Source organism: Tachysurus fulvidraco, chromosome 14 (genome assembly GCF_022655615.1).
Source record: "Tachysurus fulvidraco isolate hzauxx_2018 chromosome 14, HZAU_PFXX_2.0, whole genome shotgun sequence".
NCBI classification, from domain to species: Eukaryota; Metazoa; Chordata; class Actinopteri; order Siluriformes; family Bagridae; genus Tachysurus; species Tachysurus fulvidraco.
Window position 1 is genome coordinate 22,382,088 of NC_062531.1, and position 15,039 is coordinate 22,397,126.

General features: G+C 42.0%; 1 protein-coding gene across 2 annotated transcripts in view; it reads left to right on the forward strand.

Annotated features, from left to right (window-relative positions):
- Window positions 1-15,039, forward strand: part of vps13a (vacuolar protein sorting 13 homolog A) — a 44,340-nt gene that overhangs the window by 15,756 nt on the left and 13,545 nt on the right. The window contains exons 25-51 of one of the 2 annotated variants that reach the window (XM_047822855.1): window positions 580-755; window positions 955-1,111; window positions 1,205-1,284; window positions 1,368-1,427; window positions 2,228-2,420; window positions 2,652-2,768; window positions 4,018-4,121; window positions 4,241-4,408; window positions 4,544-4,851; window positions 4,937-5,084; window positions 5,220-5,361; window positions 6,203-6,330; window positions 6,493-6,662; window positions 6,763-6,989; window positions 7,130-7,458; window positions 7,556-7,909; window positions 8,089-8,190; window positions 8,305-8,457; window positions 9,846-10,107; window positions 10,247-10,407; window positions 10,560-10,663; window positions 10,860-11,145; window positions 11,264-11,683; window positions 11,772-11,876; window positions 12,528-12,674; window positions 12,834-12,965; window positions 13,060-13,193. In XM_047822855.1, coding sequence (XP_047678811.1) covers window positions 580-755; window positions 955-1,111; window positions 1,205-1,284; window positions 1,368-1,427; window positions 2,228-2,420; window positions 2,652-2,768; window positions 4,018-4,121; window positions 4,241-4,408; window positions 4,544-4,851; window positions 4,937-5,084; window positions 5,220-5,361; window positions 6,203-6,330; window positions 6,493-6,662; window positions 6,763-6,989; window positions 7,130-7,458; window positions 7,556-7,909; window positions 8,089-8,190; window positions 8,305-8,457; window positions 9,846-10,107; window positions 10,247-10,407; window positions 10,560-10,663; window positions 10,860-11,145; window positions 11,264-11,683; window positions 11,772-11,876; window positions 12,528-12,674; window positions 12,834-12,965; window positions 13,060-13,193 — 4,867 coding nt within the window. Of the gene's footprint in view, window positions 1-579; window positions 756-954; window positions 1,112-1,204; window positions 1,285-1,367; window positions 1,428-2,227; window positions 2,421-2,651; window positions 2,769-4,017; window positions 4,122-4,240; window positions 4,409-4,543; window positions 4,852-4,936; window positions 5,085-5,219; window positions 5,362-6,202; window positions 6,331-6,492; window positions 6,663-6,762; window positions 6,990-7,126; window positions 7,459-7,555; window positions 7,910-8,088; window positions 8,191-8,304; window positions 8,458-9,845; window positions 10,108-10,246; window positions 10,408-10,559; window positions 10,664-10,859; window positions 11,146-11,263; window positions 11,684-11,771; window positions 11,877-12,527; window positions 12,675-12,833; window positions 12,966-13,059; window positions 13,194-15,039 lie in introns of both variants that reach the window. The other variant, XM_027167458.2, reaches the window with a different exon arrangement.

Sequence of the window (15,039 nt, forward strand, 5' to 3'; positions counted from 1 at the left end):
ATGCACATGCACATAGAATAGCTGGATAGTAGGTTGTCAGTCAAGCATGACACCTGTTAATCAGTTTTAGTGTATTAGAAGTCACATCATTTGTTGGAACCACTGCTACACCTGTTCCTGGGAGTCTGTCAGAGAACATGGCTGAACAAACAGTAACGGAGCGATCAAAACAAGTTCTGGAAATGTACCAGTTTAGGTTTGGTTACGTAAATATTTCCCAACCTTTCAACATCCCGTGTTACACCATTAGAAATAGTGGAAAGGTTATGACACAACCACGACTCTGACACTCTTACAGCTGTTTCTTGGCTGTAGTTTCTCCTGAACAGCTTCTCCTGTCTAATCTGCGAATCTCTCTAGATATTTCAGACGTAAACTTAACCACTCGCTTGCTTCTCCTCCTTACGTGTTCACTGAATTTTGGTGGATGGCATATACTTATCATTTTTAATAACTTAGCTGATGATGCACTGTAGGATGTTTTAGAGTGTGGGGTATTTTAGTGTACAATAAATTGTGTGACTGTGTGTGTGTGTGTGTGTGTGTGTGTGTGTGTGTGTGTGTGTGTGTGTGTATCAGGATCGGAGGAGGATTTGTTCTTCGATGCACCCAGTTCACCAATTGAGGACCTGCCATTCTTCGAAGCCAGCGCTGGCTCCCTAGAGAGATCGACCTCTGTAAAGAGGAAGGCGATGGTGAAACATGACCCCAAAAAGAACATGACAGAATTTCTGCTGAATTTTGAGATAAACATGGTGTGAAAACTTTATCATTCTTTAGCATGTTATGTACGAATCTGTCCATCGATGTTCGTCATTTATTTACTCTTAATTTATTTTTAAAGAAAGTAGGATTCTTTTTATTTCTCCTTGTACTCTCCTGGAAGGACTTCTTATTATTTTCATGTAGAGAATTTACTTCCTTAGAGTTTTTCCTCTTCTTTATTTTCTGTAGTTGTCCGTCCAGTTGTGCCGCCTTTTAGAAGGCTCTGAAGCTCCGGTCCTGCGTCTGGAAATCGAGGGTCTGGGCACAGAGCTGAAAGTGCGCACGTTTGATATGTCCTCCAACACATTTCTGCGGGAAATCTGCCTGGAGTGCTCAGAGTACAAGGGTATGTCCACCCAAATACACACACACACACACACATTGTTGTTGTCATGATCACACTTTTCAGAAAGATGTATTCATCTTTTTGTGTTTAAAGATGGAGAAGATAAAAAGGTTCACCTCATCACCACACTGGATAACACGGAGGACGACCTGCTCACGCTGGAGTACATTAAGGTTAGTGCTTTCTGGTACTACGTTTGGTGGACTCTAGGAGAACCGAGTACTCATACTTAGAACCTGTCTTTTTTTCTTTTTAGGCGGACAAGAACGCACCAGATTTTAAATCGCTGTATAACAACACAGAGCAACTTATCAAGGTAAGTCCGAGCACCTAGTTATTTTGAAGTTGTTGGAAGCTGTGCTGAAACATGGGTCAGTTGGAATGTTGTCGATTGACTTTCTTGCTCATGTTACCTGCAAGTAATGTAAGTAATGCTAAGTAATATTAGAAGAGTTATTAGCCTTGAAATAATTAGCCAGATGAAGAGAAGGGAAGTAGGAAGGGAACCCTGATTTCATTGGATGTACATACTGTGAGAAATCATCATATTGTAAACTATTTATATATATATATATATATATTGTAATATATATGTTTGTGTGTGTGTGTGTATATATATGTATATGTGTGTAAGCTTTGTGTTTGTGTGTTCACTTTAAATAAAGCGATTCTCTTTAATGTAGTTGATGCAGATTCATTCATAAATTAGTTGTGGTTATGCTGATTACCGATGTAATTTTCCATGAATCTGCTATATTAGCGATTTAAAATATTCTAGTTAACGTTCGCTTGTTTACAATAGCTTGTTGCATAGTGCACTGTAACCTTTAACCCTTTTTAATTCCTTGTTTTTATTGTTGTGATTATTTTTTATGATAGTTTTACTTTCTTTGAAGAAAAACTTTGAAAATAACCATAAAGTCTCCATGCTACAATAATAACCTTTATAAGTACAATTAGACTATTATTTGTGTCTCCCTTCAAAAATTGCTCATGAGAACTTTTATATTTGTTTTCCCCCTCTACTGCTAAATGAAATTTACACCCATGTGTATATGTGTGTATACAAATCTATAATAAATAATAATAAATAAACATATAAATTGTAAATCACAGGTTAACTTCTCCTCCTTGGACGTGCACCTCCACACTGAAGCCCTGCTCAACTCTATGAACTTCCTGAACAGCCTCCTTCCTCCTACCAAGAAGGAGGAACCTGTTGAGCAGCCTGCACCCCAACAGGATGATGACGGAGAAGGAGACAGCGAGGAGGAGAAGAAAGAGGAGTCCACAATTGCCAAGAAATCCTGTAATGTTGCTTTAATTCAGACTGTCAGTATCAGAGGAGATTTGTGTAGTTATAGTGTATTATACATCAGCTTCACTGGGCTTGTATTGCTGCTGAGATTCCATCACGTTACTCGGATTTCCTGCTTTTTTTCAATCTCTCTATAATTTGGTGTTTTTCATTTCAATATATTTTTTTAATAAGTCCTCTTTTGTTCTCACTATCTATGTTTGTTCTGCCTCCTTACTGCAGCTACAAAGAAGTCAAAGTTTGAAGATGTGGTTAATTTGCACATCAGAGCAGATTTGTCCTGTCTGAAGGTCTTCATCAGAGGAGAGAAAGCCAGAATCTCTGAGATCAGTATAGAAGGTACAAAAACACACACACAGACACACACACTTTCAGGACATCAGTTTGTACACATGTAACATATGTAACTGCTTATATTTATTAGAAATATCTACAGCTGATCATTAATCAGCTAAAATAAATAAATAAATGGGGGAAGTCACGGTTAGAGAGTCTGACTTGTAACCCGAAGGTTACAGAACTGCTGTGTGTGTGTGCACTTTGGATGGGTTAAACGCTGAGAACGAATTCTGAAAGCCATATGTGACGTCACTTGTCACATCACTTAATTTAACCCTAACCGTGATCTCAGAAAGGAAATAAATTGTATATTTTTCAACTTTAAAAGCAGAAGCAATTTTCTATTAAAGGCAGGGTCTCCAATTTTCGGGCCGAATAGTAAACAAAAATCAAAACTAACGTGTAGCCAATGAGCAGAAAGGGGCGGGGCTTGTCAATATGCGGCGGAGAGAGTGTTCAGTGCGCAATGTTAAAACCAAAAGAGGTTTTAACATTGACATGGAGGATTAAAAACAAAGAAAGAAAGCAAAGAAAGGCTTACGATAAGGCAAGAAGTAGGACCATGTTGATATAGGATCAGCTTTCCAGCGCTGGCCACATATTCACAGGTTGGAGTTTCCCGAGTCAATAACTCCTGAGCTAAACGCTGTTACTACACAAATAACACCTCTTTTCTATCGTAATAATGTAGAGATGCAGCTACAACCGTGTTTTGTGTAGTAACAGCGTTTAGCTCAGGAGTTATTGACTCGGGAAACTCCGACCTGTGAATATGTGGCCGACTTTACTTAAGACGCCGAGGCGCTTTTTTCCTTCTCGATAGGTGAGTAACGTTGGTTTTGCTTTGTTACACAGAACTAATATATGCCTTTGTCCTTTACATCATTATGCTTGTGTGTCATTTTTGCTTGTTTGTTTATCTGCAGTCGTATCGTTCTTCCCTTCAGCTATGATAAAGACACATTTCTTTCCATTAGTTGCCTGGGTTACGTATGTATGTGTGGGCGGAGCTATCGAAACAGGGGTGGGACCCGTTTGGGTTAGGGGCGTGTTTGTTTTGGTGATTTTATATGTCAACATTGGCTTTCAGAAATCGGAGACCCCGCCTTTTAATATTAATGCTTATATTAAAAGCAGCTAATGTCATCACAGGTTGTTTTTTTTTCCTGTTTTTGTTTTCTATGTAGTCAGAATCCACTAAATTAAAAGAATAACGCTCTCTCGTTATTTTTTCCCTCCTTTTTTTTAGGTCTGGTATCTGAAGTACAGATGAAAAAGAAATCAGTCGAGATCCTGGCTAACCTGAAGAATATTGTCATATTGGACTGTGACAAAGATGCTCTGTACAAAAAGGTGAGATCAATGTCAGATCTATTCACAATTCAGTCTAGAAAATATCTCATACGATCCATAGACCGTGGCTCAGTCGGTTAAAAGTCTTAAGACGGTGTCCCTGTAACGGTTCCTTCCAGGCGGTGTCTGTAGCGGATAAGGACGTGTTCGTTTTCCACATGGTGAATTACGTGGACGCCACAGACGGAGACGCCTACACAGATATGCAGATAGTGGACTCTAGTGTCACTCTGACTGTGGGCTGTATCCAGGTCATCTTCCTCAACAAGTTTGTCTCCTCAATACTGGTGAGCGTGTTAATTTTTAAATCGAATCAAACCTACAACAATGCGTGAAAGAGTTTATATCACATGGCTAGTAGGACATGGGAATCGGCATAGATTCATTCTATATCTCTCGCTCGCTCACTGCTACCGCTCCAGGCCTTCATCAATAACTTCCAGGAAGCTAAAGACGCTCTAGCGGAGGTCACAGTGCAGGCGGCAGAGAAAGCGGCCACGGGCGTGTTGGAGCTCGCTGAGAAATGCACTCGCATTTCACTGAACGTGAACATCAAAGCACCTGTCGTTTTCCTCCCACAATCCTCCGTTTCTACTGACGTCATTGTCGCCGATTTGGGTTTGGTGACCGTCAAGAACGTCTTTGAGATCGTGCCCTCTAAAACACACACTAAGATTCCTCCCATCCTCGACATCATGACCGTGGCTCTGAGTGAGCTGAAGATGTACAGGTGTGTTAAACTGGATTTTTTTATTTATTCACATGGATCAAACTTTAAATATGAAGGAATGATTTTTGCTGTGTGTGTCTTTTAGAACTACATTTAAGGATGGCAAGTTCCAGAGCGAGATCCAGTTGCTAAAGCCTGTAAATATGGATCTGTCAATCAAGCGCAATCTCTCTGCCTCCTGGTATTACAGCATCCCTGACAACCAGATCAACGCACACCTCAAACCCATGACTGTAAGTGGGTGTTTGTTTATCCAGAAAGCCAGTGTGTTGTATTTGTGAAGGTATTTTTAATTGTGTGTGTGTGTGTGTGTGTGTGTGTGTGTGTGTGTGTGTGTGTGTGTGTGTGTGTGTGTGTTTACACTGTAGCTAATCCTGAGTCAGGAGGACCTCACTGTGGTTTTGCGAACTCTCACTGACAACCTGTCCGAGACCTCTGATGCAGGTCCTGCACCTAAAAGTCCTGATAAGGCGGAGACCGCGTCTGGCAAAGATTCCCAGGAATCTGGAGGTACACACACACACACACACACACATACACTTTGTTGCAGTAAATGTATGACAATCGTGGAAAAATCTTTACATGGTGAGATTTAGTTTTTTTTTTTTCTTTAACTGAAATTGTTACTATGTGCTTCTGAAAACCGTAGACCTTGCTGAATTGTACTGGAAATGGAGAATAAAACATGTTATTACAGAATAAAACACCCACATCCACTCCTTCCTTCACGTAAACCAGTGTTACTTGAGCCAGATTTGCATACTGGATCGTGATTCCAACTAATATATTTATGACACAGTAGCAGTTGTTTGTTACTGACATCCACTGAGAATCTCCCCTTCATCAAGCTTTGTAGTAAACATAAAAAAAATTCAGGAGACTTTAAAGGTGAGGTGCACGATGTTGGAAAAATGCTTCAGAAAACCGAGTCGGGCCGACTAACAAAACAAACATGTAGCCAATGAGCAGAAAGGGGTGTGTCTTGTCAATATGCGGCGGAGAGAGTGTTCAGTGAAACATTGAAACATTGACATTACAGTACTACAAAAACACATTTGACCTGTATTACCATAGTATTACTCATTCAGTGCATTTATTGATAAAAACATCCCCTCGGTCAGCTGCCCCAGCAGGTTCCGCCATAATAGTTGCCTGGGTTGCGTATGTATGTGTGGGGCGGAGCTATCAAAACAGGGGCGACACCCATTTGGGTTAGGGGCGTGTCTGTTTTGGTGATTTCAAATATCAACATTGGCTTTCAAACATCGTACACCGCACCTTTAATGGCAAATGTGAAGTGGCTGTATAAGTGAACGTTAGTGTAAGGTGTCTGTCGTTTGTAATTGACCAGCAGGGAACACAGTGGTAACAGCAGCAGTCGTGGAAGGACAGAAGGCCGCCAAACTGAAAAGCACTCTAAAACTCCACTTCAAGTTTGATTCAATGACTCTGGTCCTCTACAGCTCAAGTGGAAGTGAGGTAACACAGCATGATCTCTAGGAACTCCACCACATCTACCTAGCACCGAGTTTACAGATCCCAGCATAAGATGCTCATAACCGGCAGAGACGCTTTCTGGAAACACAGCATACCGTATAATAAAGTAAAATGTTTAAATAATTTGAGTGAGTTTATGTTCAGATTGCGTTGCTGGACTCTCATGACGAACAGCTGAAGCTGGCGGAGTTCACCCTGGGCACCATCTCCACTTCAGTTCACATGTTCTCCGACAGCTCCATGAAGGCCTCTGTTAAACTCACCGAATGCCTGCTGGATGATAAGAGAAAGAGGGTCAACATGATCACTTCCAGGTCAGACACCATGAATTAATAAATGTGTGTATATATGTGCAAACATGTATGCTATATCAAGTCTTAACATACGTGTGTATGTGTTTCATGTGTACGTCAGGATGATGGCAATGCGAAAGGGTGCTGAGAAGAATGTCATGGTGGAGGTGAACTATCGCCAAGGCCGGGATGGCACCACCCTCGACACTGTAGTCCAGGATCTTTACCTCTGCGCCAGCATGGAGTTCCTGCTCACGGTGGTTGATGTCTTTCTGAAATCTATGGATCAGGGTTTCTCCAAGCAACCTAAGAGCAGCAAACCAGCATCTACCTCCACCAAAGACGCCGGTGACTTTGCTAATAAACCTTTATCCGCTTATCTGTAAATTATATTCCAAGTAACAGATAGAGGAGGTATTGTTTGTATTGCTTTTTTTATTCTTGTGAATCTTGGCAGCAGATTTAATACACTGTGTATTCTACAGCAGCTCCTCCTCAGCCCGTAGTGGCAAAAACAGAGATGAACGTGATGGTGAGGAACCCCGAGATCGTGTTTGTGGCCGACCTGAGCCGTGCCGATGCCCCGGCCCTTGTAATGACCATGCAGTGTGAGCTGGTGATGAAAAGTGACGCTGCCAATCAGCAAATGACGGCCGCCGTCACTGACCTGAAGGTGGTAGCATGCCCGTTTGTGTGTGGTGAAGACGAGAGCAACGTCACCACAGTGCTGCAACCATGCCAGGTGTTCTTCAAACAAACACAGACACCTACTCAGCCTCAAACCATACAGCTGTCCATGAACTCCCTCACCTTGAAGGTAAAATCAGGTCCTTCTAACATACTGTAACGTGCATATCTGAAAACATTTATCTTCATCTTACCTTTATCATATCTAACTTTTTTTTCACTTCTAGGTGTCACCCATCATTATAAACACGGTCATCACTATCCAGTCAGCGCTGACCCCTGCAGCTGAGACCCCCGAGGAGTTGGAGAGCCCCGTGCCTCCCGAACTGTGGGAGCGCAGGGACTGCCGGGACCCCAAATTCTGGTTTCTGGAGGAAGAGGGAGAGGAAGATGTTCAGTCCTTGGCCCCGCTTATCCCCAAGGGCGAGTCACTCGAGCTTAGTATTGTCTCCATTTGCTTGACCCTAGAGGCAGGTGTGGGTCATCGCACCGTCCCCATGCTGCTTGCCAAATCCTCTTTTTACGGAGATGTGAAGAACTGGAGCACTCTGATCAACCTGCAGTGTCACCTTAACATGGAGGTTTGTCCGAGTTAGAGTTTAGAAGATACCCTTTAAAAGAATTTTAGAAAAGTGATTCATTTTGAAAATATAATCAATACATTAACGTATTACTGCCGTAACATACTTTGAAACTATGCTGAAATTGTTTCGATTTTTTGAGCTCTATATAAACAAAGCCTCAAAAATCTATGTTTTAGGTTAATTATTATAACGAGATTTTGGGTGTGTGGGAACCACTTTTGGAGCCACTTGAAGACGAAACCAAAGATGGTTTCAGACCATGGACACTGGAACTAAAGGTCACAGGCTAATAAATATTCATCATGTTATTTTATTTTTTTTAAACAACACTGATGCAAACTTAACGTTCACAAATGCCATTTATTAAAGACGCGTTCTTCCTTAATACACAGATGAAGAAAAAGCCAGTGAAACCTTCCGTCGTTTCCGACGAGGTGGACTACATTGTGCCGGATTACAAAACCGTAATCAGCATCAATAGCAAAGACCAGCTAAACATTACTCTCTCCAAATGTGGACTGAACATGCTCAGTAATTTGGGAACGGTATGAAATTTTTCAGATCGACATTAAAATAATACACTCTAATGTAAATGTGATGTGAGCTTCTGACTATTAGGTTGCGTACAACATCTGTGACATGAGTGAATTCCTGTTTTTACTTAAATTACAGCAGCTATAAGGCGCTGTTTTCACCAGCAGCCTCTTCTCTTTTTTTTTCTATCGCTTGAAGTTAAAGAGATTATTGAAGGTGGGGTCTCCGATATTTGAGAAATGCTTCAGAAAACTGAGTCGGGGTGACAAGCTAAACAAAAATCAAAACAAACATGTAGCCAATGAGCATGAAGGGGCGGGTCTTTTCGATATGGGCGGAGAGAGTGTTCAGTGCGCATGTGTGACATTAGCAGAAAGCGGTTTTAACATTGACATGGTGGATATAAACAAAGTAAGAAAGCAAGCGATGAAAGACTTACGATAAGGCAAGAAGTAGGACGTGTTAATATAGGATCAGCTTTCCAGCGCTGGAGAGAACTGAAGGAGCAGGAAGTCGGCCACATATTCACAGATTGGAGTTTCCCGAGTCAATAACTCCTGAGCTAAACGCTGTTACTACACAAAACACGGTTGTAGCTGCCTCTCTACATTACTACGATAGAAAAGAGGTGTTATTTGTGTAGTAACAGCGTTTAGCTCAGGAGTTATTGACTCGGGAAACTCCAATCTGTGAATATGTGGCCAGCGCTGGAAAGCTGATCCTATATCAACATGGTCCTACTTCTTGCCTTATCGTAAGCCTTTCTTTGCTTTCTTTCTTTGTTTTTAATCCTCCATGTCAATGTTAAAACCTCTTTTGGTTTTAACATTGCGCACTGAACACTCTCCAGCGCTGGAAAGCTGATCCTATATTAACACATCCTACTTCTTGTCCTTATCGTAAGCCTTTCATCGCTTGCTTTCTTACTTTGTTTTTATCCTCCATGTCAATGTTAAAACCGCTTTCTGCTAATGTCACACATGCGCACTGAACACTCTCTCCGCCCATATTGACAAGACCCGCCCCTTTCTGCTCATTGGCTACACATTTGTTTCGATTTTTTTGTTTTGTTTGGTGGCCCAATGCAGTTTTCTGAAGCATTTCTTAAATATCGGAGACCCCACCTTTTAAGTATTCCTTCGAAGGAGACTTCTTGGATAATGTTAAATAATTCATTAAATTCATATAAATATTTTTCTGTTTATTGTTTATTGTTAGTCATTTGAGTTTCTGCCATGTCACAAGTTACCGTAGTCGAGTTATTAATCACCTTTTAACCCATAAGAGTCAAGAAATCCACACCAGTGTGCTATATAAGCTTTGTTAATGTAGAGAATGAATTTTGTCAAATATTTCTATACGTTTTTCACAATGCACTCTGTTCACGTTCTCACCCCAGGCATTTGCCGAAGCCGCCAAGCAGACAGCGGACCGTTTCCAGAAAGACCAGGCTCCGTTTGTGGTGAAGAACCAGTTAGGTTTACCGGTGTCTGTTCTTTACAGCGAAGTGTTTAAACCTATCAGGAAGAAATCTAAAGAGCGCGTGGTGGAGCTGCAGGATGGCGAGAGCTTAAACATGGACTACACACTAACTGATGCAGAACCTGATCAGTTCTCGGCTATGACCAGCCTAAGCAGCAAAAAAAACTACATCCAGCCCAGTAAGATAGCATGTTTTCAGGTGTATAAAAAAAAAAACATGACTGGCTGTGCTGTTATAGGAAACTAGTCAATGCACTAGCAAATATAGTCGACTACTTTTCTAACCGCTGTACAAATTTCCTGTATGGATGCTTCCAGCTCCTGTCGGCCACACCTCAGCCAGCATCATCCCGCTGATCAAAGTCGGCCGTGGTATGTACAGCGTCGTGCACCTGGATTCTGGAGTCACACGCTTCTTTGTCTGTCAGATTTACTCCAATGAGGGCAGCAAGTTTGTCAAGATCCGGTCACCTTTTCTGGTATCTTTAAACACCAAACACGTAGCCCAATTAAAATATTGTTGAAATCATGTACAACCGAACAGACACGACATGATTGGAAGCTTTGTTGAGTTATTGATTTGATAGAAATAATAACCAGTATATGGCTGAACTTTTCTCCTGAAACCCAGATCATTAATCACTTTTCGCTGCCGTTCCGGGTGTTTGAGGGATCAACGTGTCTAGGCCTATCTTCACCCACTGAGGAGTTCTGTGTCCCTCTCGGCTCTTACAGGTACTGTATAACACACATTAGCAGTTACGTGCTTCTGGAAACATTATGAAATTCCGATTCATGATCTGTAATTCCTTTTATGATGTGTAGAGTTGTTGAATGAGTAAAACCTACCGTTTTTCTGTACGTAATGTTTATTGAGTCATTTTACAACAAGAAGTTGCCCATGTGCCCTCATTAACTGGTGTCCTTGCAGATCTGAGCTTACCCTACAGCCCGTAACGGAGGGAGACGAGCAGTACGAGCGCTCTGAGAGCTTCAGCTACCAAAACCTCAGTCAGAAAGCTAACGAATGTGTGGAGAAGACGTGCCATCACCATAGCGACGCCGCTTGCATTTTCAAGGTCAACATGGTATCCGTTCAAGACTCCGTGATGTCCCACAGCACTCAGGAGGAATACGACCAACCGTACGTCCTCCATCTGTGGCCTACCGTGCTTCTCCGAAACCTTCTTCCCTACGAGATCACCTACAGCTTAATGGTATCTATCGTCTCGCTAAAACTTAAGGTTAAGGATTTATGCTATGCTGTGCTATTTGAGTTACAGGTTCCCTTTAGTATTTGCTGTTGTATCAATTACGCATGTTTTTGAATGAAAGGGAAGCGGAAACACAGCCCCAACATCGTTGAAGGAAGGCCACTCGTCCCAACTTCACACAGCCGTCATGGACCACACAAGTCTGGAGCTGAAAGTCCTCGGCTACCTGCAACAAGACTGGGAGGCAAACTACCAGCTCCGCTCCGACCAGGACGAGATCAGTTTCATCACATTTCACTCACACTGTTTGGACGAGGGGGTAGACGGGGAGGGCGTGAAGGCGGAGCTCGATATCGCTGTTCACGTGAAGAAGGAGGTGGGTCAAGTTGTTGTAGCCATCCATTCTCCTTATTGGATGGTGAACAAGACCGGAAGGCTGCTGCAGTATAAAGCCGACGACATCCATCGCAAGCATCCCAAAGATTACGACATGCCTCTGCTGTTCTCTTTTAAACCACGTAACTTTCTGCAGAACAACAAGGTGTGAACACTGACATAATGCAACATCACCGCCGTTTTCTGAGATCTACTCTAATTTAAACCGATCTTTCTTTTCTTTCCTTCCCCAGGTCCGCTTGATGATTTCAGGCAGCGAGCTGTCGGACGAGTTCTCGATAGACACAGTCGGTAGTTACGGTGACGTTAAATGTAAAGGAAGGGACAAAGATTATCTAGTGAGTAAATATTTGAAATAGTGTACATAGATCAACAGGCAAAATATTACACTTATTATTACACAAGTTTTTTGGATGTACCTCAAGTTCAAAGTGGGATTTGTAACATTCATTTATTCATTCATTCATTCATTTCCTACCGCTTATCCGAACTTCTCGGGTCACGGGGAGCCTGTGCCTATCTCAGGCATCATCGGGCATCGAGGCAGGATACACCCTGGATGGAGTGCCAACCCATCACAGGGCACACACACTCTCATTCACTCACACAATCACACACTATGGACAATTTTCCAGAGATGCCAATCAACCGACCATGCATGTCTTTGGACCGGGGGGCACGGGGGGGAAAACACAAACTCCACACACACAAGGCGGAGGCAGGAATCGAACCCCCAACTGTGGAGGTGTGAGGCAAATGTGCTATCCACTAAACCACCGCACTCGCGCACACACACACACGGATTTGTAACAATAACAGCAAAATCTAGAGATAGCAAAATTATAATTCTTGGGTAATTGTAGGAGTTTAATTCATACACTGTGATTTTTTTTTTTGCTTATGCTGTATTTGAATATATATGACAATGTATTTTTTTCCACATATAAATGAGTACACTATACTGATGCGTAGAATCTAATTGTTTTTAGGTGGGGGTGAAGATCGACACGAGCAGTTTCAGTCTGACACGCCTGGTGACGTTCTTACCCTTCTACATGCTTGTGAACAAAACAAAGCACGTAATCCGAGTGTGCGAAGAGGGGCAGGATGACTGGACTGAGGCAAAACCTGGAGAGGTCAGCTCTCGTGTTAATAATATATCACCAGATAAATGTATTCACACCTGACCAGACATCAAATGTGAATTTTAGCACGTTATATCTGAATAGTGAATAGTAAAGTTTGAATAGCTCTGAGTGAAAATTGACTTTTAATTGAAAAGGATTCGTTCACAGACCGCCACTCCATTCTGGCCAGAGAGAGATTCAAAGAAGCTCAGCGTGAAGGTGGACGGTTGCAAGTCGACCGCTCAAGTCATCGCCTTCCATAAGCCCGAGAACTGCCTCCTGCTGCACCTCGACAACACGGTGAGTTTAAAAACGAATAAAATCCTCCTAAACACGCGTTCATAGAAGAAGAACGCCGATTAACGTGGTTGTGCTTTTTCTCTGTGTGTTCCAGCTGGGTGGTATCATCGTTGACGTGAACCTGACGGAGCATTCGGCTGTGATCCGGTTCTCTGATTATCACGCCGGAGCAGCTCCTTTTCTTATCATCAACCACACCAAGGAAAACAAACTGGAGTTCCATCAGAGGTGAGGCGTTGACCCAAACCAGGGCAAAACCTAGCATGATATGGAGAAATTGTCTGAAGTACATATGATATAAACTCACCCGAGTATAATGAATAGAAGACAAAGGGAGCCTAATGATTTACTTATACTTTTTTAATAAGGATGCTTCGGTATCATTTTTTTTTTCTCAGTCGTGTACGACAGAAGCATTTTATTTACCTCTGCTTTGCACTACGAGACATCGTAAATAGTGAATGACGTGACCTACAGCTAAGTACGGTGACCCATACTCGGAATTCGTTCTCTGCATTTAACCCATCCAAAGTGTACACACACACACACACACACACACACACACACACACACACACACCATGAACACACACCCGGAGCAGTGGGCAACCATTTATGCTGCGCCGCCCGGGGAGCAGTTGGAGGGGGTTCGGTGCCTTACTTAAGGGCACCTCAGTCGTGGTATTGCCGGCCTGAGACTCGAACCCACAACCTTAGGGTTAGGAGTCAAACTCTCTAACCATTAGGCCCTTAGTGAAACACCCCCAGATGCCTGTCATTTCATGTTCATCAACAAGTCAGCAGACACCGGTATCAGTATGGATGCACCCCTTTCTAACATGCAAGCTTTTTATTAAATTTATCTTGCTTCCAATTATTGTTTTTAATTTCTTTGCAATGTATGTGATTCTAAGCAGCAGATTGTGGGGGTCCACCCCCAAAAAAAGATAGATAGATGGATAGATGGATAGATAGATGGATAGATAGATGGATAGATAGATGAATAGATAGATGGATAGATAGATACCTACCTACCTACCTTACTTACTGATTTACTCACGTGGTCTCACACACCAGGTTCCCGGGTGGAAAGACGTCTAACGAGACCCCGAAACATCATAATGCTTCACTTTGTTCTGTGTTAAATCTGACGGACGTGTTTGGTTTGTTTAGTCTGTGTTTTTTTTTGTTTGTTTTTTTTGTTTACTTTTTTTGTTTTCGTTTGTCTCAGTGCTGTTAACTTTCCTCCTTTGATGTTTTCTTGTTCCTTTGCCTCATGATCAGCTACAAGGAACGTAGACCATCTATGGAATCTTTGCTTGGGGGGAGGACAGTCAGTCCAACTGGTACACAAACATTTATTTACGTTGCAGCAATACATTTTCTCCAAGCTTTGGACTGCTCCTGATGTTTAAATTTACTTGCACAGACTTATATAATCAGGCTACTTTAAACCAATTTTTTTTTCTTATACTGTTTGCTTCTGCTTCGCCTCCACTCTGCAGCTTTTGGAAGGATGCCGATGTTGTCGGATGTATTTTATATCTGATTCTGTGATCATTTATTTCTTCCTTTATATACAGTATATATATATATATATCTAGCATGCCTATTTCTCTGTCCTCACTATATTTCAGTGTTTCCACTCCAAAATGAATACTGTAAATAACTGCCTTAGGTTCTGTAGCTTCTTGATTCTTCGATAGCTACAAATCGTCAAGGGTCTATTATCTGAGATCATGTATGCTGTCTGATAGGCTCTGCTGTTGTAGGGAAATATTTAATGACTGATGGTGAGCTGATGATTGTTGGTATTTTGTTAGCAAAACAAAGTACCGTGATGTGATATTTTCTCCATATCTTCCACCCCTTCTTAGTATACAGCATGTCTTTCTCTCTGTCCTTCCACTGCAATGTTCTATCCTATTCTGTCCTTTAAAGTAAGACTGGATCAAACGGAGAACGTTGTTATATTCAGACCTTCTCTCACAGACTGATCTTACTCGTACTAGATCATCATCTCTCTTTCCATAGGCTGCGTAGTGACTGTAGTATTTCGCCAAATGCAAATGCGC